The sequence below is a fragment of the Amia ocellicauda genome, chromosome 9 (assembly GCF_036373705.1).
Source record: "Amia ocellicauda isolate fAmiCal2 chromosome 9, fAmiCal2.hap1, whole genome shotgun sequence".
Classification (NCBI taxonomy): domain Eukaryota; kingdom Metazoa; phylum Chordata; class Actinopteri; order Amiiformes; family Amiidae; genus Amia; species Amia ocellicauda.
Window position 1 is genome coordinate 7,949,790 of NC_089858.1, and position 25,072 is coordinate 7,974,861.

The window sequence follows — 25,072 nt, forward strand, 5'->3', positions numbered from 1 at the left end:
ATTACCAGTGACCTGTCACTTAGCTAAGACATCACAGGAGTAATTTTAACTTGTTCAAATTCTACAGCCTTGAGTTAATACTTATTGTTTTATATCATGCTTTCAACAAATTAGATTACTTGGAAAACATACTGTAGTCAACTGACAAATATGATCCACGACTGCATGTGTAGGCACTATGTTTTATACAAAAGCCAGGATTCAGGAGAACTAAAGATGTGCTTCCTTCAGATAACCACAATTCAGGCCAATTCTATACATTTGTTTCAGTGTTTATTGGATGGAGCCTTTTGAATTACTGGCAGACGGGCCCCACGTGTCCCCTGATGTTAGATGTTTTTCCTGTGTAGGATTCATTTTGTGTTCTTGGCAAATGGATAAGAGAAGCATACCTTGAAAGAAATGTGGACTTCACATAATAGCTTATATAGACCTCCTCTGTATTAAAATGTAACCAAAAAGCTGTGGATGTTGTTCTCCTCCTGTGCAGTGAGCTGGAACGCCTGAGTAACCTAGTTGGCAGGCCGTCTGAGAGCCACCCGCTTCACAACAGTGGACTGCTGAGTCTGGATCCAGTGCAGGACAAAACCCCTCTCTACAGCCAACTGCTCCAGGCATACAAGTGGTCCAATAAGGTAAGAATAATTGTGACTGCTTTGGTTTAAACCTCGTGCTAGGATCTGGTTAGTCTGCCCCATATCTTGTTAGCTCTTCTTGTTAAACATACTCGGAGTCTACTTTAGATTTTACTCATTTGTTAGTACATTGTGTAGTTGAGGAGCTGACTGCACTTTACACAACATGATCAATGTGTTAGGAAGGAAAGTGGTATTATTTCTCACATGAGATTTGAAGGAAACGGCAAATGACTAGCAGGAATTAGAATGAAACTGAGTGTTGACAGGTCAACCAGAATGGAACAGAAACAAGAATATTTTGTTGGAAAAAGCATTAGGATCCAATAAGACAGGTCAGTGAAAGATTGGAACTTGTAGCAGCTGAAACACTTCCAGCATCCTTTGCTATTCTCCTAACGTAGATGCCACTACTACTCCTCAAGCAGTCGCCTCTCAGAAGTACAAATATTGGCTGACTGAAGCTCTGCACTCATCCCACTGTAAAATGTGTCCCTGCAGGGCCGTGCTGGCTCCATATGAAATGTCCGGTGCCATTCCATAGTTTTTGATTAATGTTGATTTGTAGAGAGACACAGAAGGACAGCAAACCTTTCTTGGTTTTTTTAATTTTTAATTTTGAGACATGCCGCCTCTGCCCCCTGTTGTATTTTAGATAAGTGGCGATGGCACCTCCGTGGAGGATTCCCTATTTGAAACTGTCAGGCTGTCACTGGCGCGACTGGCTGACCGAGCCAACATTTCAGTGCAAATAAGAGAATGCAGAAGGCAGGGGATAGGTGTTCAAATATTGGAACGGTGAGCGTGTGTGATCAGGGCCAAGTTCTGTGGAGGACAATCATGAAGGACGGAGCGCTGTCTTCCCCTGTGCATCCGTCTCGTTCTTGTGCTCACAACGAGCTTTGCCAAGAAAGTGCTTTGCAATGATGCATCATCCTTCTGTTAAAGACCGCGAATAAGACACGGATGCCTAATGAGAAGAAAAAAATTGGCCGCCACACTCCCAGAGCTGCAACTTGAATCTTGTAATGATTCAGCTAAAGTGATGTAGCATGTGATCCTACATTTACTTCCTAGGACATTACAACATGGTAAATAAGTGGTTGCACATTTTGTAAAGTTTTGTTAATACCTGTTATCGTTATTGCTTTAAAAATTATAATGATATTAATTCATTAGTTTTCTTTTAAAACAATTCCAAAGCACCTTAGCAGGGGACTCACCTAATCGCCCACTGAAGAGTAGCACTCTCTGGGGTGGTTTATGGCAGCCAATCTGTGCCAGCCACACACCATACGGCAGATAAAGTGGAGTGAGAGATTATGTCGCCCCTACAAATCTGAAAAGTGAATTTTAAATAAATGTCAATATCTCATAAATTCCCTTCAGTCTTTCACTTGAAAGACCTGGATGGTTTGGAGAGAAAAGGTAACAAACCACAAATCCTACGGTGTTGGAAGACCAAGATTGAGTTTTGCATATGCATGCAAATTGAAGGATAAATGTGTGACCTTAACATTTTTTGTATGTTATATTTTTTAACTGCATTTTAGCTTTAACATGAGGGACAGAATAAGTACTAAGTCTATGATATTTGCTGAATGGATCTGACATATTTTACAGCAAACTGAAGCGTCTCTCAGGGCTAAGCCCTTCTGGCATGGGTACATTAGAGCGGGCCAATGCATTAACTTCAGAGCTTGTAAGGTAGCTGGTTTTATTCACAGCACACAGAGCAGCTCTCATGGCTTTGGTCCGGTGGGCTTTCTGTCGACATGAAAGTTTAATTCACTAGTCAGCAGTGACCCATTTTTTTCCCCTTAGGTTGCTTCGGTAAGCATATAACAACAGGACGGGGGTTTGGTCTAAAAATGAGTTTCTGATTCTTAAAAAATGAAATTCTTAAATGCAAAGTTTTGGAATGCAAATCATATCTTTTCAACCCTTCTATTCTCTCACACATACACCATATCATCCCAAAATGCCATGTGTTTTAATCATTGTGAGGAACTCTTGGAGAAACAGACCTTTGACTTGCAAATCCAGGACTTTGTAAAAAGCATCAATTTTTCTTTACTATAATAATCCTTGTTTAATTTGCTATTCAGTCAGTTTAGCTAGAAATTTGAAATATTTCTGACAGGATCCACAAGGTATTCTATGTGGGGTAGAAGGCATTTAATACAAATAGAAAAACATTACAAAACACCTAGTTGCTTTGACCAGGGTGCTCTAATTAATCCAATCATGATGTTCATGCAGTGTTTTGAGGAACATCATATTTTGGTGTGAATTCATTCAAACTTCTTTTGTTAATTGTTTTATTTTGTTGTTTATTATTCTGAAGAAAAGCAATAAACCTTAGTTTAAAATATTTAAATTTCTCTGAAGCATTAGAGTGCTGTTTTATGAATGCAAACAGCATGTAATAGAGAAGCAAGACAGTATCTGGAAATTGAAGGCGTTAAATAATCCATTTAAGTGGATGTCCCATCAGGCGAATACAGATCTAAAAGTTTTCTCTCTGAGATAACCACTAGGCAGAAATGGATGATTTAGTATTTTCTAACTTCAACAGAAGCACCTCAGTTACACCTGAAATATATTTAATTATTATTTCCAGTCAGCTATATTCAAGAGAGCAGACGCAAGTCAATTGGCCAAATGCGTGTCCAAAGTTTGGCGCAGTGTTAAGCGAATTAAAATCTGCTTACACTGGGGAAACATCATCTTCTGACTCTTCAGAGTTACACATTAGTGTTCGCTTTATAAAATGAGATGAAATGCAACTCAGCTTTAAAACACTATTTTCTGCAAGTGGAGAGCTTTGGGAATGTTGAAAGCCACCCTCCCCCAACAAAGTTTTTAGCGGTGAGCAGCAAGAGGCTGAGATTGAGACTGTAGTTTTTGAGCACAGGGGTGGTGAAAAACCTTTTGAGGTTTAAAAAAAAAAAAATCCCCTCCACCTGAACTAAAATATAGTTTATCATATAAAGCTCCTGTTAGAGTCTTGCCAGTGTAGGTAGCAATGCTTAAATCACAAATATAAATACCAGTTCAGCTTTTTATCCAAATTATGCTGCTCTGAAAGTGGAAAAACCTGCTAAAGAGAAACTTACACCAAACCCTAAAACATTTAATCACACTTTTATAAAACCTTTTGAGATTCAGTTAAGGGTAACACACTCATGTTCATACATGTTAACTGCAGGAGCACCTGCGCACACAAGCAAAATCCACTTAAACGTTTCCCATGTAATGGACTTTGAAAATCCCTCTGAGATAACATCACTCAGATGTCTCGGCGATATCTGTTGAAAGAAGTGTAGCCAGCTCATAATCTGGCAGAAGCCGTTATAACCTTTATCTGCTGGACTCTAATGCAATTCGCTCTGCGCTACGGAAGTGAGATCAGGTTACCGTAGTGAATGCGTTGAGACGATTTGGTGATTTGTTACTAAAACTACGTGAAAAATAAGGATGTCAGCTGTCTTCTGCTGAACGGGTGAATAAATAAATGACTGACTGACACCATACAAGTTCAGGGAGGTATTAGTGTTGAAGGGATTCCCATTAGAACGACTTTATCTGTTTAATGTCCTGCTTTAAACAATATTTTCCCCTTTTCTCTGAGGGTTGGATTATTAATCTCCTTCCCCACTGGTGTGTTCTGGTACGTCTGAATAAGGAGATTGTTTGATATGCTCCATGCATTACTCATGAGCTGTGGACCGGAGCCGGACCAGTTTAACTCTCTGTATGACAGGGTATCTCCTAAGATCATTTAACAAAAGAAAAATGTAATTAACCTGTCAAAATGTAATTGTGGAATCTCACTGGGAAGTGAGGCCTTTTCTTGCTGATTCGGATTGTATTTCAGCACTTTGGGTAATGGATAGATACTTACCCCATGGGCCAGGAGTACACAAGTTCAACCCATGCTTAAAGCAAAGCAGGACACACTCCATCATCCATAAGTCTTTGCATGCAAGAATACCTGTACTGTATCTGTGGTTGTAGTGTCATAGATTAAATCTTTCTCCCTCCCACAGTTATTCTATTCCCTCTGTCGGTTAATACGAGCTGCTACCACTCCTGCAGACTTGTGCATCAGAGTTGATGATATGATTGTTAAAATAGCAGCTGTTCTATAGCTATTTATTTTATTAAAAAAATATTATTATGTTATTGCCTTTACACTGCACCTTGCTAGGGTTAAAAATGTATCATAAATCACAATGTATCGTCTCTGTTTTTCCACTTAACACAGTATAAACTTTGTAGCTGAATTAGTCCTCTCTTAGAGTAAAAAAAACTGTAAAGCAGGGTGGAAAGTAAATAAATAGTATGGTAAGTGGCTTTTACAAACACAGATTAAGCCAGTAGAGACTCCACCTGTCCCAGAAACAATATATGCCTTTCTGGTACTTTCAACTCTGAGACAATTTGTGCAGCTCTGTCAACAAATTAGTCAGAAAATTGGCTAAAACATTTAGATTAGCATTCTGCTCCGGCACGTTTTTGTAATCGATCTGGTTGTGTGTTGTCTTTCGGTCGGTGCTAATGTGTATTTAAATCACCATTAGTTAACAGACTGCAAGTGCACAGTCAGGAGTGTCGTTCTATGATAGATATCATTTCATAGTCTTATAAATTCTGTGGTGTTACTCAGTTAATAGTGTTTGTTTTAGTAGTTTACTGTGTCCCCGCTCACTGCATAATATGTTGCATTGATAAAGGAGGATCTACAGGTCTGTAAAATGACGTCTTGGAAAACACTTAGCCTACTCTTGTTTTGCATTTTAAATATGGCATATAAACAACAGTATTACGAGGGATTAGGTTTTAAGAGATCTTGTAAAATAAATGAATCAAAGAAAAAATAAATACTGACTTCATGTCATTTTATGCCTTTGTAATAAGCCTGTTGTATGTCTAAGCACCGTCCCAGAAAGGTTTAGTAAGACATGCATTTCAGGAATACTTCAAATTATGCAGTCTGGAGTAAGTGGAGAGTCTGGCTTTGCAGACGATTGGGCTAATGCATTCTTGTAAGCTGGGAAAAGACGCCAAGGCATCGTGTCTGAGCGGATCGGGGAGTCCGTTGTCCCTCGTTTATGTTGGTGCTCTTACACTAATTAGCTGGGCTTTAGCAGGACAAAACTTACTGCAGATTCAGAAAAAGAAATCAATTCCTGTCAGCTTCCCCTTAAACTACTACACAGAAAAGGAGAAGAGAACGCTCTCAGCTTGCTTAGGTGCTTAGTAACTTAGTATTGATTGGGTATGAATATTAGGTTAAAGGCAATAAAATGCCATTAAATGTTAAACAGTCTCTCTAAAAATGCTTTCTCCTTCCTTTTATTCCCTTTCCGGTCACCAAATAGTCGAATAGCTTGTTCATTTTTTTTTTTTTAAAGTGTGTTGATGTAGGTTTGTTATTCGTATTTGAATACACTTTAGAATACAGGAACCCTGGGAAATAAAGCAATATATTTCTCTCCATCCAAATCAGTTCTCCTCTGGTTCATTTTCCACTTCTCAAAATGAACAATGTTCTTTTGCGTTTATTTATTAATAGCCTCTGAGACCCCAATAACCATGAATTAATTGGAAATCCCAAATTAATTATATTCTGTGAAAGCAGCCTTTTATGTACGTTTAAATATATATTAGCAAAGTACAGATTACTGTTAATGTTTATATGTCAAATCAGCATTGTGCTTCTTTCATCTGAAGCGATTTTACATTGGAATGCATTACATTGGATAATGCGCCATAGAAACTGCGGGAAGCCCCATTTCTCACAAGAACAAACTACATTTATAATTCAATCATTATATAATTGCATAAGCCTATTCAAATTAATTTAACTATATTAAAAAAACACACACAATTATACTGCATTGACATACTTCTGCTGTTATACCACATGAGGATTTGTTTGTAGTTCCCTAAAATAAAGCCTGTGAAAGGTGTAAAAGTGATTGAATTCTCATAGTACTATGACTCGGTAGATGAACGCATCTCTTATATTTGTATGGGTAGGCTGCTTGCTTATTTTCACACTCTGTTACACACACTGAAAAGCTTCTGGAGGATAGACACAGCTCTATTAGTCGGTATGCAAGGGGTGCTGTTGAGTATGAAGCTGCAGGTCCCCTGGGTGACTACCCCAGCCCATCCTGACATCACCTGGTCGTATCTCTACTCCAGTGGGGTATCCTAGCAACAGCTGGTGCAACCTGGGAGATCTACCTCTAAAGAACAATTGTCATAGTTGTTGTTAATCCCCTGCCAGGTGCAAAGAAACATCACTATTACATGCAACTGTATATAGTACAGGATGATTAATGCAGTGCAGGCCAGTTTTCTTTCTCATTTGACTGCTGTACAAATGATGTTAAAATCATAACATTGCTGACATTGATTCCACGCTTCAGTTTAATGGGCAAAGGACAGTCATTATGTTTTGACCTCTGGAAACGCTGTAGTAATGGAGAGTGTAAACTGCTGTGGGTGGTGGTTGATAAATTCAGCTGTAAAATGGCTACTAGACACCAGTCTGTAGCTCTGACCTTCAGCATCACCCTCCTGTTAAGAAGTGAGGTTGTGGCTTTATTCCTGCATCTGCCCTGTGGATGGATAGAGGCATGGATTCAGGGCATCTCTGTGGACCCGTGCACAAACACGGGTGTTTTGACAATGTGTGTCAAATGAATTAAGATCGTTCTAAGAAAATGAACCATTCTCAGGGAAACATCGTGCTCTTACAGGAGAAACATCAGACACAATATACTACTACAATAGGCTATATGTTCATTTACAACGTTCTTTACTTTTATATTGTGTGAGATAAACCTCATGCAAAACTAAAAAAGTGCACCCAAACACATTTATTTTCATCTACAAAAGTATGGTGCCGATTTGGATTTTTACAACATTTGAAAACCGTCTTCACAATTGACCAAATTGTAGTTCCTGCAGGGGGTTTGGGTATGCCACATGTGCGGCTCAGTCCTGTCAGGGATATAAAAAATGCAGATGTTCCAGCAGAAACGGGAGAACAGCGAACATACACATGAAATATTAAGAGATGGAATCAGGTAGTGTTTTAACCTGCCTCTCTAGCGCTGTGATTTGCATGCAGAGGGTTCATAAATCATTTATAATCTGAACCTTGATTGCAGCAGGAGTTACTTTGCTGCTGTACGAGACAAGTGTGTTAAAGAATGGATATGTGTTGGTTCAGACCAAATAAAAAAATCATTGTGACATTTTCAAGAAGTCTGCAAAACTGGTTGCAACCCCATAGGCAGCAATAGGTAATGGTTTTTATATAAATTGACAAATAACCGTCTGTCATTGCTGTAGAATATTAGAGCTTTGATTGAAAATTCAAGTTAGGAGCTCTTCTCATACTGGAACATTAGTTGTCACCACACAAGCAGGTTTTTCTTTTCAGTTCAATTTATAGGAATTGATGGTTGATTTTTCAGTACAGTCTTACAATACATTCTTCTATTTTGATTGTTTCATGAAAAACAAATCTCGGGATCCATAATTCTGTGTTGTAAAACTCCTTTTGGTTGCTTAAAATCATTACTTCTGGAGGCCTTTTGAAAAAAAATACTTTGTGTTATTCTTTCTCACCTTTTCTACTTGCCTTTGGCATTCTTGTTGCTACCTTGTGCCACAGTAAACAAGCCTCTCAAAAAGACGTAACACCTAGACTTGTTGTTTTTCCCGCTTCCCACAAATAAAAGACTGCAGTTTAAAGTCTTTTTAGCGTGAACAGAGAGCCGTGCAAGCCCGTAAATGAGAGCTTGTGTTTCACAAAGTGTAAAATCCAGAAATTAATTTACGCCTTTTGAAAGTGTGTAGGCGACGTGTGAACCAGCAGGTGCACCGTGAGGAGGAAAAGATCAGAAAGTACTTCCACCTTTCCACCTGTCTCCTCTTCGGTTTGTGCACGGCAGGCTGAGCGAGATTTCTGAGCTGAGCTTTGATCAATTGGAACATTAGTAGATGCCTTTCTAAGAATACAAAGAACAAGATCATCTTTGAACAGATGCCACCCCTCATGTTTGCGGTTGTAGGCATTGTGCTTTTGCTGAAGGCTGGGAATTCTCAGAAGTGTGTTAAGCTATTAGTCTTTTGATACAAATATACATGTTTTTGGTATTGTTTAGATTTTTTTGGTTTTGTTTCTTCATGTATGTAATTTGTATTTCTGAACCTGCATATATTTAGAGCACTGTATACTTTCTTCAAGCATATAAAACGATAATAAAATAAACCCATGTAAGGTGGTAAAAACATGTAACTATTTCTCTAAGCAGTACATGCATTGATAATCAGTGAAGGGAAACTCAGACAAATATGTAATGGTGGTGTTATTTATTATAATATTTTTTTTTACTTAAAATGGGCCTACTTAATCTAATCAACAATGTTTTATTCTCCTGAAAGAGGTTGTGAAGAGAATTGTTAAATTATCAGTTATCAGGTGTACAATTTTTGGTGAGCAGTGCCTGGCCTATAACTAGGATATATACAGACTAAATCAAACCACTTTTACACCACTAGTTTCCCAGCACCAATGCTCCCTTGATAGGTAGTGTTTAAGTAAAGCAATTGAGAATTATTAGATTTGCAGATACTTCACAGCCACTGTCTCAGTTCCAGTCTGTAGTTTTTGTTGACAGTGGGAGAATAAAAGCAAAGGATCAATAGCAACCTTCCTCTCATTGAGCTCTCCACAAGGCTACAGCCCGGCCACACTGCTGCGCCGATAAGAGCTTTTCTTCTGCTTGTTTGTGTCTATTGTTTATGTATGCATTTATTTTATTTTATTTTTACGATCAGGGTCAAAACAAGGAAGACAACAAAGACAGTTAAGACTGTGGAGCCTTTTGATAATTTTTCAACCTGTTAAAGAAATACAGTGTTTGAGGGGATTGATTTGTTGATGGTTAAAAAAAATTGTGTGGCAGGAATGAAGACCTATCAGGGCCACTTTTGGCTTTGTTATCCAATCAGTACAGTGCATTTTTATTGTTGTTTATGACCAGAGCCACTTTTACAGTGTTGCTTCCTGAGTATAGCTATATTGTTTTAGTGTGAGCACGCTTGCAAATCATAACGATACACATACTGCCTTCAGGATTAGGAAGATCACAGCACAGCTTAGTGGTCAGAAGGCATCCGGTTCATCACTTGTACAGTGGGAGCGTGTCTTGCTTTCACAGGAAGAAACAGCTCTCTGTTTGGAAAACTGCGCTAGGTTCAACGTTTCATTCCGTGTTCACTTGATTCATTCATCTTAATGTTAAAAGACATATGAAAAGAAACTGAGGCTGAACTATTCTTTTAAACAGCACGTATCACCTAGAAGGATAGAAAGGGAAACTTGAAGTAATTGTTCTGATGTGTTCTTTTTGATTCGTGGGTAGTTTTAATTTGATCTAGCCCTACATTTTGCAGATTCTTCCATGCTCTGTGTTTGTAAGACCCCATGTGACCCCATCATTTTGTATGTCGGAAGGTATGTAGTTATAGCACAGCCTCAGTATTGTAAAACTGAACATAATAAGACCCACGTTTACTTGAAGTCTCTTATTACAGGCTAACCCGTTTTGGTTTTGGCGATCTCCTGAACCTGTTGTCTTAAATCAGATGCCTTGGTTTTAGGCACAGCTCTTATTTGTCCAGCAGAATTGTGTACAAGTTTGTTCTCCATTCTCCGAATAAGCAGAAGAATTGTGTTTTTATGGGTATAAGCCTACTTTTTCTCATTCTCTTCTAATTTCTTTCATTTTCTTCTGTATTTTCCCACACTCTGAAGGACATAGCCCTGGGGTGTTGGAGAATTAGGGTGGGATTAGAGGCATTGTCTGTTTAGTCTCTGAATGGGGCATGGCTTCAGTGCTCGTGGTGGAATATTGATACAGCCCGTGGACTCTCCAGGAATGCAGTGCAGACACTTTTCCTGCTAGCCAATTGTTAATGTAAAGACAATCGATGCATTTCTTTCAAACGTGCCAGACCATTAGAAGGAGAAGTGGGGGTATTTGGGTCTGTTGCTCCGGGGTGGGGGGGAGTGCTGGCTTGCATTTACGTCTACTCTTCACCAGCCAGATCCAAGACCTGGCTTCTAAGCTGTTTATAAGGCACCTTTTAACACAAACGTTGGCCCTCTGGCAAAGCGAGGAGGTTTTGAAGTCATGATTCGTCGATTGCTTTGAAATGTTAATTTGGGAACTTTCTCGTCGTTTTTACCAAAAGTCCTCATGTTCCTTGGCCTCTCATTACCGCCTTCCTTTGATTCCCAATATTGCTGTTTTGCACATTATATACAGATTGACCCCATGTACAGCTGGCTGTCACTCCAAACCGTAAATTTGAATTAAGCTTTATCAGTGCCATCTCCAATATGCTCCTACTCCTACTCTTAAAAGCTTAGTATTGTCACCAAATCTGAAATCGGACCTCGAGGTATAATGAACATTGATTATAATGTTATTTTTTATACATACTTTGCTCCCCAGAACAGATGATCTCCATAGAATATTTTTCTTTCTAAAGAGGCAGTGGTATTGTAGTGGTTTAAATCGAATACAAGACTGATCTGACTCTATGTACCCTTGACTATTGTGTATGCCTTCGTCTCTTAAGTGCCTGACTTTGAACAGGAGCGATGCAGGCGCAGGTGCTAGTGTCAGGCCTGAAGCCTTATTTGTAAGAAATGATAGCTGAGCACAAGACGCTACCTACATGACAAAAAAGTGGTCATATACAATCAATCATCCTCAACTTTCTTTTTTCTCTCACAATATTTCTTGCGAGGGATTTCTGGAGAGTTTTGCATCAACAATGCCTTTAAGATCTGGAGCCATGCTTTCTATTCAACCCAGCCAGCGAGGGGCAGGACCTTTAAAACGTGCCCTGTGCACCTTTTCAGCCAACCAGTTTGTGCCTCACTTTGGCAGCTCTCAAACTCAATCAGTTGTGGGCACAGTGATGGGTTCATGCCTTGTGGTTTTTCTCCTGTTCTGCAGCATCAGCTTTGGCAAGGGGGAGAGAGGAAAAGAGGAGAAATGACACGTCTTTGTCGCTCTCCACAGGAAACGCGGAGTGGATTGCATTAATAATTGATTGGCTGGGGGTTCTCTTGGAGGTTTGCGTGATCCGATCTGAGAGACAAGGACTCCTGTGTGAGTTGCCCAGCTCTGGTGTGCTCATGTGTTGCCTCACATGGGTTTCATTGCATAACAACGGCAGGTGTGTGACGGCTCATAAACGGCCTGTGTCTTCCCCTGAAGCGAAGCCAAACGGAAAGGGCTGTGCTTATGCTCTTCCTCGGCTATGACTGCTAAAGAGTCCTGCTTTAGCCATTGCTGTGTTGGAGAAAACTATTTTTAGTTTAATCAGCATTGTCTAAAAACTAGATCACTCGAGAGCCTTGCTCAGCTCTATTCTATGTAGCACTGTTGTCCCCAGACTCTGGCCATTAGAACCGCAGGAAGACGCTTGTGAAATGTTAGCACTTCTCTGCTCAGTAGTGTTACATTGTCATGTGACCCTAAAAAGTTTGCTGCACTTCGGGTTTCTTTGCTTGTTTTTTCTTTTCATCCTTTTTCACTGCCTGACAATTCAGCTGGTAGAGTTCATATATTACACTTATAGGGTGGTAAAGAAATTCCTCGAAATCAAGGGGGAAGAGGTTGCTTTGTGATGTTCCTATAAAGATGCTGCACTTCACACACAGTTTGCCTTTTCAATCATTTGTCCAGGAACACTGAGAAAATGTGCATCAGGGTGAGAGTGTTTCAACTTTTTGTCCTTTCAGTTATTGGATATGATGAGAAAATAGTACCACACAGGAATAAATAAATAAATTAATAAATAAATATATCTATACACCCTACTGTGATTGGTAGTCTTTTGAGGCCAGTTTACATGTATAGTGTAGATGAGGTTCAGTGAACTGGAAAGGAGAACATGTTCATGTTCAAGGATAGAAGCGCACAGAAGACCAGTGAGGATTATTTTTCCAAACCAGTTTTCGGTGGTTGAAGCCCCATTTGATAAATAACATACCTAATGCAGGAACATTCAGAATGGAAATGAAAGATCAGATTTAAAAAACAGAAGAGAGAAAAATGGAATCAAATAAAAACAGAACCTGGTACTTGATCTGGTTGTTGTGAAAGTGCTGGTAAACACTTGATTAAAAGAGAGCACAACTGCCCCAAGCTACTGCCTGTCACTCACCAGCTGTAATACTGTGATGTTTGGTTTAAGAGAACTCAAGGTCCATTCCTTCCCGGGGCTCCCTTTTTCAAAGAAAAAATAAATAAAAAAAATCCCAAGTTGGTTTGAACTGAAGAATCTGAGAACTTCAGAAGGTTCTTTTAGCTACTGCATACTGTTACGTCATGAGGTTTGCATAGATCTTGCTGTTGTGATTAAATCTACAACCCCAATTTGCCATCAACTTGTCTGTGTGAATGGAGCAGGAAAATGATTGCCGGCAAATTCAGCGTCAAGTCCTTGCTTGTCGACGCAATCCGTCAGCTAACTGCCGTAACCAATCAGAATACAGGCAGATTTTTGCAACCACAACACAAGATTCAGCCACCTAGAACTTCTGACCATAATGAGAAATGGACCGGGTTGTTAGAAATGGTTGAAAAAAATAATATAGTCGTAGCAATTCTGAGTGTTATTGATGAACCAACAGGTTGGCGTATGTAATGCTATCTATTGTCACACATATGTCAGATGTTATATACCAATAAATCATGCAAAATATAATATCTCTATACAGGCAAATGTGTTACCCCCTCACACTGGGATCGTTTAAAATGAAATCGGTTTGGTTTGTTTGCTTTAAAACAATGTATCATTGTGCTCGCCATTCACACTTGTCTTGTGTACAAACATGCTCTGTTCCTTTGGAAACTAACTCGAGTTTGTTTTCGAGATGCATATGACTACGTTGTATTGTTTACTGTATATTTCCTATACCGGTGTGGAAATTGGAATTTGTAAATTGCATTATGCTTTGAACTGTACTGTATTTTTGCACGTTGTATTGCTCTTATTTGTAATCGCCCTGGATAAGGGCATCTGCCAATAAATAAATAAATAAATAAATTAATTAATTAATTAATGACGGCAATAAAGTTACTACACATTTGACTACTTCTGATACAACCAAAACGGGTGCATTCACGTTGTGCAGAATGTGCGCAGATCTGACCAGCAAAGCAATTCATTTTCAGAATCTATGACAACAGTTTGAATAGTGACGCATCCAACTGTCTATTTAAACGCACTGTATGCAGTTATTGAACACAACAATAGGCTACTATATTTGTGAATATAATAATCAGCGTTGCGTTGCTGAATTGTTAGGATTGTTTTGCCTTTATAAAAATATACAATTACACAGTAATGTGACGTCTCCAAAATATCCATCTAGGAGTATTTTACTGGTACTGGCATACCTTTAAACGGGGAAATGATGAATCTTGTATAAATACGTCCAGAGTGTCGGTCCGTGTCTCCCCTCTCGAATCCACAGACTCCCGAGCGTCTCGTTCCCATGGCTATAGACCTTTTGCTGGCAATCTCTGTTTTCTGTGTGAATGGATCCTTGCCGGCAATTTTCCGGCATTCAAATCGAATGTGAATGGGGGGCAACAGGAAAAAAGCAGGCAAACGTTGCTGGCAATTTGCCAGCATTTCAATGGGAATGGGGATTACTTTGGTTGATCCTTTCTGTGTCCTTCAAGGTGACTGTATGGTGTCTCTTACAGAAATTCTCCCCCCCCCCTCCAGGCAGCCCCAAACCTTCAAGGAAAACATTTATAACTGTTGTGGTTTTAGGTTTTTCAATGTCCTGTGGATAAAGTTCCAGCAATAGAGTGCTGGGAGGAGATGAAGGACTGAACAAAGGCCAGAATTCAGGGTACTAAAAGTTCTAGTCTCATGGAAATTGAATTACTGGAACTTATAATTTATAAAATAAATATATTACATATCATATATTAATAGCAATACTAAATGTTTCCTATGGTAGGAAAAAAGTCTATGTTCTCAGGTTTAATTGTCAAACCTTTAAATCTGGAACAAATGTAGTTGTCACTTGGAGTGATCAGCTGTTTCTACTGTACTTCAAGCAATCCAGTCCATTTTCTCTTTTAGTCATTTTGATTATTCGCTTCATAATCACATTTTCATGATCACATGTTCCTGATCACATCTGCATTATCTCCAAAAGTCATACTGACAGGATGCACAATAAGTGTCCAAACTGGCACAGTTTCAAAAAATGAGGACACCAGAAAGAGCATCACAGGGAGTGAGTTTTGGTGCAAAACAGAAGAATCGCTCAAAAAATAAAGCATTGACACCTTATGCACGTTGTACGATGATGTGGCAGTTATCTGAAGCCAACGAACCCGGTCTACCTTTGTGTGTAAATATACATACACACACAGGTACAAATGTAGATATTTATTAATCTCCATATATGATAGATATACATGCACACACATACCTCTTTCTGTGTGCACAAACCAATTCAGATGGGTAAAGTGTTTTTAAAATACTGCGGCTCTCTCTTTTTGGAACTTGGTTGTGTTGTCTGATACCTTTAACTGGGAGAGGGCATCGCTGGAGGGCTGAGAATAAATTATTGTCAAGGTCATCCTCTGCAGTGTGCTTGAATTAACAATCGCAAGAGCCCCACTCTTGTGTTACTATGCAAAACTTGAATGGGAGCAAATGGGGGAAACACCCTTTTCTTGTTCCTGTCACTCTGAAGAGTTTTGGGTATTAACATCTCGTCTTTGAGCAGCTTTCTCTTTTTTTTGGTGGCTCATTTTGCATTTACATTACTGGTTGTTGTTGAGCTCCAATGGCTCCTTCATCGGATGCACAAAAAAGGAAAACGTTCCCAACAGGTAATTCAATCAGTGTCATCTCTAGAGTGGAAGAAACATTGCTAGAGTCCCTGAAACATATTAAAGCGTTAAAGCTTTCCAATATAAAAAAGAAAGTCCGGAAATCGCTGTTACTAAGACGTTTTGGAGATGGACCTTCTAGTCATTCCTAACACGAAAGGTTAATTTTAGCTGCTGCCTTTACCAGAATGAGTTTTTGACTTCCAGCTGTCATTGATGATCTGTCACGTCTCATGAAGATACATTTGAGATGCTCGCAGAGCTGAGAGATTGAAAATGGACTTTATTTTTGGCGCATCTCGGCAGCGTCCTCTTCTGCCTCTGCTCCTGTATAGATTCATACAACATCAGCACCCTGGTCTTGGGTTGATAGAAATGTAAAGACTTGGTAAGAAAGTCCTTGTACTTTTATAGGTTTGTAAAAATTACTGCTTGGGTATCATCCATTCACTCTATTCCTGTTTATTTTGTGGATTTGATTGCAATGGTTTGAGCTGCTAATGTGTTCTTGCTGTGTCAAGGATCCATCTACACAGTCTTTCACACCTTTCAACATCTATTCATACCTTCATTCGACCTGTTAATACTACCATAGTCCTAAGACCCTTGTCAAAAACTTAAAAAATGAGTGAGTGCAAGAAAATATAAAAGAAGAGGTGCTGTCTGTGGCAGTGAGATTGGAGTGATTCTTGAAGGTCATTGTGTGACCTTCCATCAGCCTCCTGACTAAGCCTTCTGTGGTCTTTCCATCTTCATTTCTCTGTACTCGCGATTGTCAACTTTGATGTCTAAAAAAAAAAAAGGCTGTATTTACAGTTGGCAATAAAACCTCCCAACACAATATATGGACACTTTCGGTCTAGATGGATTCCACATTACAACAGCTGCTTGCCCGTTTACTTTCATCCTCTCACTTTCCTGTCTCCCCTTCCCTCCCTCTCTCTCTCTCTCTCTCTCTCTCTTACACACTTTATCAATGGTGTTCCTTATCTAGACAGCATGACACCATAGCCACTTGATCATTGTCAATTATGCCTACGGCTTGTTGGGGGCCCGGGCCAGTGCTGTGCATTCATTTAACGCCAGATAACAATTTGATTAACGCTCCCCGCTTTGTGCCCCAAGTGTTAACAGAGACGTCCAGCTCAGTGAGCCGTTTAAATACCTGCTTATCTCCACAATCCAACAGTGAAGACATCAACCAGCCCTCTCGACAGCTATTACCGGCAGCACTCCCAGCGTTCTTTAAGCACTCGGCTCTTGGGACTCTGCCAGATTAATATAGTGGACCCTCACTTAGATTTGGCTGTTGTAATCCGCACACTTGCTCTATTGGAAATGCCGAGTCTGGGCTCTTGGGTTCTCCCTGCTTGCTTTTCAAAGGAGGAGGTGGGGAGAAGATGACAAACCTCAGAATAACTTGCATTACTGTGTATACGGCCGGCACAGCAAATATGTTCCATACAAAATATAGTCGGTTAACTTTTCAGCTTCCATGTCTGTTCGTATTTGTGGCATCCACAAACACAGATGGTGAAACATTTGTTCCCAGCCTAAACATCTTTACTTTCTTTGACGGGGAAACTTGCTCAATGAAAATGTCTTCCTTTTTTGTTATTTCTTTGTATTAAGGTGTTTGGTACAGGCATTAATTTTGAGATCTCTGCTTTGCCTTGTTCATTACATGAAAGAATGAATGGCACTGATTGAAATGTTTGAGGTTCTTGTGCAATGGCAGCCGAGACATTTGTTGGCTGACTGAATCACTGTCATAATACTTTCCTAAATATTCATGAAGTACCAGAAGTGTGCAGCTTTTACCACCTTTAAATTTGCTCCTATAAAACAGAAAAGCCTGCTCCACTTGACATTTGCTCTGCCCTTCTTCTCTTGGCAGCACTGGAACCTTGCGGCAGAATCAGGTTAATTTTCAAACTAAATATCTGATTCTGATCGGAAAACAATCGCTCAACCTGGACCTTGTGTTTTCCTTTTTAAAATGTATTTTTTAAATGGCACACATGAAACAATACCTGAAGGAGATGGCATGGACCTTTCTCGGACATTTCCTATGCAAATTAGTCTACTCTGTGGATCATTTTCACAGTGGACAAAATAACTTTATTTTCTGTAAAGATTTGGTATTTGCTGGTTATATCACTTGCTGTGCTAATTTGTTTGTTGCAGTACATTAAATGATAATTTTATTACTTTTGCCTTTACCTTGGGAGAGGATCCGAGGGGGAATGGAGAATACAGAACAGAGGCATAGAGAGAGATTGTCTGTCTTCGCTTACAGTAAGAAGGATCACAGCTCGAATTTTGATTGACATCTATTATATGATCAGTGCGATGTGGTGTGCAAGCCGGTATCTTTTGCATGGAAAAGGCGTTAGGTTTCAGTCAGATGGGCTCCCGCAGCCTTTCAAACCTCTCTCGGAGATGGCTGTGAGCAGCTAGTGTGATTGTACCACATCTAATTGATTCATCTAGTGAAGCGCCGGGTGAGAGAGTAGCTTGGCTTGGAGTAGGTGCTAAGAGTGTATCACTGTGTTACTCAATTTGTCTGCTTGCACAAGGTCACATGGCCTCCAGCTTTCTCGCTTTGAGACATTTAGTTGCAAACCCCCAAATCTACCAAGTTATCAGATTCACAAAATGCAATTAGTTGAACAAATGTTGTTAGTTCAGCTGTTGTTGTTTTTTTAGATTTTATTTTATTATTTTTTTAATTTTTTTTTATTGATCAATGCTTTGTAACAGTTGGCATCTTAAAGGCAGGTGTTTTGAAAAATAAACATAAAAAGTACCAAGCCTATTCACAGTTTGCATTGTTGCACTTTATTTGAAAGGCTTATTGTTAGGTATTTATTAGAAAAGGTGTTTCCCAACCTTTTCAAGCCTAATCTGCTTTATTTTAGGTTCTTCCGACTTCACTGAATCGGGTGCGGTTTCAATTGGCCTAGCTCGGAAATTATCTAGGGTTGGTGTTCAGCCTTTTGATTTGGGCCTAAATAGGAATTGGATAATTTATTGAAATTCAGATGTTAATAGTGTCATCTCTCTTTTCACAATTGCATTGCACTACTACAGTCCAGTATAAAGTGAAGATTTATAACCCCAAGGTTAAGGTAGGTTAAAGTATTTAAGGTAGGTACTTATGTTATTGATACTTATAAGTTAATACAAGGCATACCTACTAAACTTAAAACATTTTGTGCCACACAAAGCGTTTAATTTTGTTGGGAACTCATTTAATTATTTTTTTCGTGTGACTTTCTGTGGCACACCTATTCACACACATATGCACACCCAATTTGCCATACACTGTTTCGGTAACCTGACGCTCATTCTAAGAACAAATACCATAAAAGTGTTATAAAAAACATCTTAGACCTCATATAGGACACTACAAATTTCTCACTAGGGTAGGTAACATGGATTTTCATAACCTTTTTAAGGTCACATCATCTAAAAGCTAGAATCAAAAAATTTTATTGGGCAAGCTCTTGAACTTCTACTGTAATGCTCTCATGACTTGACATTGTTAAAAAACTAAAAAAACACAGTATACCTACTGTTTAGGTGGGAAAGATTGTACTATGACAAAAATACAGTTGGTTTCAACCTGGTTACATTGCAGTTGATATCCTTGACTTCTTGCAGCCTTGCACTTACAGAGTTAATTATATTTATACTGTTGGGTTTATAGACTCCTCATGAAGTGTCGGCCTGGAACTTGTTTTTATGTTTTGGTGAGCTGATCAAAAGCTGATGATGTACATGGAAGAGTTAAAGGTTTTTGTTCTTTCTCCAATCATGAAATAATACCAGCTGGTCACGGGCTTTAATCATCTGTTAAATGAAGCCGTCAGAGCAGACAAATAGATGGTTTCAGCTCGCCCACATAAGATCTGTGAGCAGAGCCTGGGTAGCTTGGTCCTACTTCGCTGTTAATGATGGACTACGAGTCGGCAGATCGCTCTGCAAGGAGCAGTTAATAAGTTCAGTCCAAAAGGAAAGGAAACTATTTTGTGAGTGAAAACAGCCACAAAAAAATGCTAAAGACAACCAAAGCCAGTTCGTAAAATGTGAACCCCAGAAAAGAAAGGTTGATTGAAGTTGGAGCCTAACAGCCTTGTTTTCCCTTTTGTAGGGCTCAGACAGAGGGCTGTGAAGTTAAAACATCAGATGCCGTGTTTGTTTTTGTGTTTTCTCATAGTAATTCCTCATTAAAAAGGACTTTTGACAGCAGTATACTTTTGATAACAGATTTCTAATATTTGCCCAACCCCCCCAGGCGTTAATCTTCTGCTTTTGTTTGATTTTGATGTGGTAACTAAGTATAAAGTTTATCATGACTTTTATTAATTTATTTATTTTATCTCCATGTACACACCGTACCAAATGAGCTTTCAATTTTCAATTTCTCTTCTCATCTGTTGATCTAAACGAGCCTGCTGTCAGTGTGGCAGCTGCAGATATTTGTTAGCCCCCAGTTTGTGTATCTCTCGTATCGCTTCAGCAAATAATTCCAGTATTGTCTAGCACAGGGAAGAGTTAACGCCATTTCTGTAGATTGTGTTGTGCACAGTTTTTAATAAATGAAGGTGTGGGGGGGAGGGGGGGAAATACCAACAACAACAAAAAAATCCACACTAATTCCAGCAGCGGTCAGAGCTACTTTCGGATCTTATTAAAACACTGCTGCACTGTCACATTTTCACGTCCCCTTGTTCAATCACAACGAGTAGCAACTTGTTTAAACCCAAATTAGTTTCTTGCGGGGAGCATGTCCGATCTCATTCGCTTTTTCGTAACCCTGATTTATGGGAACCGGGCCCAGAAAATACCACGGACCTCAAGCTCCTCGGCTGGTATTTAAAAATTAATTAACCCTCTGACTGCACAACCACCGCCTCCCCTCATTGCCTCCTGCGCTCCCACTTTCATACATTGTCTTCTCAGCCTCCAGAAACTCTCGTTGCAGAGTGCTGTGAAATGTCAATTTCATGATCGACATGCTATACTCCTTAATTTATTTATTTGTTTCTTTCCCCCGTTTGAGATTTTTTTAACTGATTATTATGTTTCCCTTTGGTGATCGATGGTCCTTGCCATGACAAAATAAAGGCATAGTGAGTAAATTATGGCAGAAATCCTTTTCTGGGAGAAATGGTACACCCCTATCAATCAAAGCCACTGTTTTCCATTGGGGTCTTGGCAGGGGAAAGGTTGGAGATTGGGAGAAAGCAGGCGTAGTTTAATTAGGGCATAATTGAGTCTTTACACATGGCATTCACGCTTGTTTATTTTTCACAGTATTTAAGAAATACTAGGCTAGAAAAAATGTATTGTGTGCTTATGCCATCTATGCAAATTTATACGACTCTAAGGCAGAGTTCTTGGAAAGATCTGTTCGCACTACACTCGATGCTATCTGTGCCATACGGTCCCACTGCTTTTCCAAATTGTCAACAGAATCGTTACACCAAGTAGCTATTGCATCTGATGAATATTGTGTTGCTTATTTCTGTAATGGGAGTAGGTGACTTTTAGAAATGGAGCACAAACCCATCCTGATTCTTTGACACTGAACCACGAATGTTAACGAGTTAATTTCCCTCGGAAGAAGTGGATGGTCAATCCAGACTGCAGACTCCTCATGTGTGCTGTGAGACACTATCAACCGTTGCAGGATCTGGATTTGTGTACATTTATTAACCGCTTCCGTTGGATTGATTGGAGTACTTTGAATTTGATAGGGTTAAAAGCAAAACATCATTTTTCATTCAGCCTATACTGAGAAAGGATGAGTGCATTTCAAACTCTGTACCCCTCAATAGCTAGAGTAAGTCACCATCTGCGTTTTGAACAAGAAAAACAAATGGAATATTTAAATTGTGCCCCAAAATGCCACCACAGTTTGTCCCTCCATTGACAGTAGAAACTATTATTTTTCAGAAGCTCATTGCCTTTTAGACAGATAAGGTGTGGGTGTGGGTGGTATATAGAATGGGGTACCCCCCCCCTCATAAAAAAAACAGCACTGTTGTCAATCTTTTCTCACTACGAACTGCATTGAAGACTTTATCACTGTGTGAACACTAATTCTCATAAGATCAGTTTCTCTGCTTCTGCTTGAGCCCTGAGAGATTTAGTCATGGCTGCGTCTTTGTTCTCCTTATATCTTATCAAGGAACGGCAATGAGCCAGGGCTCCTCTCTGCTGCAGGATTGTTGCTCACACATTTCTATTGCCCTCATTCATGAGTAATGAGGTGGGTGCCTGGGAGGCATACAAACTTCGTGAAAGGGGAGAGAAGAGTGACATCCAATTTGTCCATGAGAATTTATATGGTAGAATAGAAGGTTAACTACTACTTTAGGCCAGAAGTTCTACTGTGTATTTTCTTCACTGTTACATGTGTGTATATTAATATGGATGTGTATTTACATGTGTATCTGCATGCACGCACATACATGTATATATGTAGAGATAGTCAATTGTAATTTTTATTGTCTGTCTTTTCTTGTCACTGCATGGCATTGCCTATTCACAAGGCTTAATAAAATGTAAATAGGTCTCTATTGAAATTGTACATCCCCTTGAACTTTTTTCACATTTTCTTGTGTTTCATGCATTTACTCCACTCTGTTAAGGGGGAAAAAGTTTTAATTGTGACAATATATATATATATATATATATATATATATATATATATATATATAATATACAATATACAAAACTGAAATATCATAATTGGATAAGTCTGCACCCCTCTGAGTTAATACTTGGTGGAAGCACCTTTGGCAGCAATCTGTTGGGATAGGTCTCTGCCAACTTTGCACACAAACATTTGGCAATATTTTACCATTTTTATTTACAGAACTGTCAAGTTCCTTGGGGAGCATTCTTCATATCATGCAACAGATTTTCGATTGGATTTAGGTTGGGGCTCTGACTGGGCCACTCAAGGACATTTACATTTTTGTTCCTGAGCTGCTCCAGTGTAGTTTTGGCTGTGTGCTTTTGGGTAATTGTCATGCTGAAATGTGAACTTCTGTCCCAGTTTAATCTTTCTTGCAAAGGTTTTGCTCAAAAACTTTTCTATACTTTGCTTCATTAGTATTCCCTTCTATACTGACATGTGCCCCAGTCCCTGCTGATGAGAAACATCCCCATAACATGAAATCATGTGAATCACTACAATTTAAGGTGGAGGGCACTTACCTTGATGCGTGATTTTGTAGGCGATTGCTTACACCTGATCTAATTTAGGATTGCTATAACCAGGAGTAGTGGACACTTATCCAACCAATCTGTTTTTCTTTTTAATTTTCTACACATTTCTAGATTTTTTTTTTTTCTCCACTTGGAAGATGTGGGCTAGGATGGATAGATAGATGATCAAAACAAATTATAAAAATGCATTTTCCGGGCTATAAGGCAACAAAAGATTTTTTCTATAGTCACTGTGTGTAAAATGCTCCTTTCCTTTTCCATATTCTAGTAGAAATCCTTAATCTAATTGAAATGAAATGTATAGTACTTTCGAGGACCACTTTAAGTCACTTGGCCTGGTGACTACAAAGACATTTATTTTCCAAATCGATTTCATGTTCCAGGACTGTTTAAGACATCTGGACTCATCTGTTGGATTATTTTTGTGAGGAATGAGAAGGAGAGAAGATCAAAGCAGCTTAAGAGGGAATTGGTTTATATTCTTCACATGGTTTCAGGAGCTTCATTAAACTGCACTACAAAAACAGGTTGAAGTACTACTTAAGAAATAGCCTGTGATTGTAAGCAATTCACTTTCATCATAAAAAATGAAATATTGACGGATCAGACCAGCTTTGTGACAGTACAATTGTACAGAGTAGAGCGATCTTGTCTATAGTGGTTACGTTGCTCTCATTTCTTCAGCATGAATGGGTGCTTTAAAATGTATACTTGGGGAGGAGGGAGAAAAAAAAGTTTGAGACAAAAGTATTGCTAAGAGTTGGATAATGCATCTGTGTAGCTGTCTGCCTAATCAGAATGGCAATCAAACAGCAGAGATCTCTTCCCATCATCCCTCTGCTGGTCTCCAATGGTGCACCATGTCTCCTCCATTCTATTTGATCTTGACAGTAATTATGCTACCAGTGTCCTTTGTCAGCGTTTAAACACCCGCTGCTCATGTGTTGCCGGATGCCCTTCTTTTTAATTTAGAGCTGTGCCACAGATAATGCATTCAGCTGTCAGCCTTGGAATCTCTTCTCATTTTCTCATCTTCTGTGCGTTGAAAATGTCTACATTTTGCGCCGGCTGTGGTTTTGTTTTCATCCCCCCTCCCAAGCCGAAAAATAATCATAAAAATAGAAAACCTATACCTTATGTTATACAGGTATATTTCTAAGACTTCCCAGGGACGGCAGTGATTGTTTTACTGATCAGTCTAACACTACCCAGGGTGAGAGAGAGACACACACACACACACACACACACACACACACACACACAGAGGAGGCTGAGTGAGTAGTCAAGCCATCATCTGGCACTAATTGAATAGAATTGGTAGCAGGAGACCAGAGCATGTGCCAGTAATTATAAAGCTGAATAAAGATAATGACAGTCTTGCTGACTTGATGGCACAACATTCCCGGGGAAACCCTGGCGTTTTACCTTTGTTTCTTATGTGAGATTTTTCCACACCTCTGTCAAAGATTTTTTTTTCTTAAAGAAAAACAGCAATCTCCTAAAAGCCTGTGATCTTGGACTTCTTGGACATCTGTCAATAACTGTGAATTACCCTCTATACTACAGGAGTTGTATAATTCAATCACCATTTTTGGACAGCGTTTCGTTACATTGTACAAATTCAGAACTTGCCTGTCAGGGGAACCCACTTTGCAGCCAGTGCCATTTGTATTTCTTATGCAGGATTCCCCCTTCCCCCCTGCCCTGCCCACATCTCAATAAAAATATAAAATTTTCTGGCTTTGTACTTTTGTATTGCTGCGCAACTTGGAGAAACAAACCAAAAAGGAAGTCATTCTGAGCAAAGTATTTGTTTCAGGATGGTGTCTGGATTTTATTTTGTCTGTGTCAGATCTCAGCATCCCTGGGTCTGTACTCCTGGTTAGAGATTCAGACTTTGCAAAACTCGCCTCATTAGCTGTGAAGGAGCTGCGATTAATTAAAATAATTTGATGTTATCGTGCCCGCTTTGGTCAGCCAGATTAAACCGGAGGAGTGCTATACCGTCTGCTGCACGTTCTGCTGAAGCATTACCAGTACAGTGGATATGGGCTAATTAGCAGAAGAGGTGGAATATTTTAATAGCAATTAACAGGCTACGGATTTATTTAAGCATTAATTGAAGGGCTTGGTGTGTGCTGAAGCGAGGAGACTGATCCAGTGACTGACTCGTGAATCAGACTGCGGGGAAACTGCTATAGCATGCTGTAGATTTCA

At 39.4% G+C, this 25,072-nt stretch overlaps 1 protein-coding gene across 1 annotated transcript in view; it reads left to right on the forward strand.

Moving 5' to 3' along the window:
* The window catches only part of med27 (mediator complex subunit 27), a 70,864-nt gene that overhangs the window by 573 nt on the left and 45,219 nt on the right, over positions 1 to 25,072 (forward strand). The window contains exon 2 of the mRNA XM_066712945.1: positions 491 to 635. Coding sequence (XP_066569042.1) covers positions 491 to 635 — 145 coding nt within the window. The remainder of the gene's footprint in view (positions 1 to 490; positions 636 to 25,072) is intronic.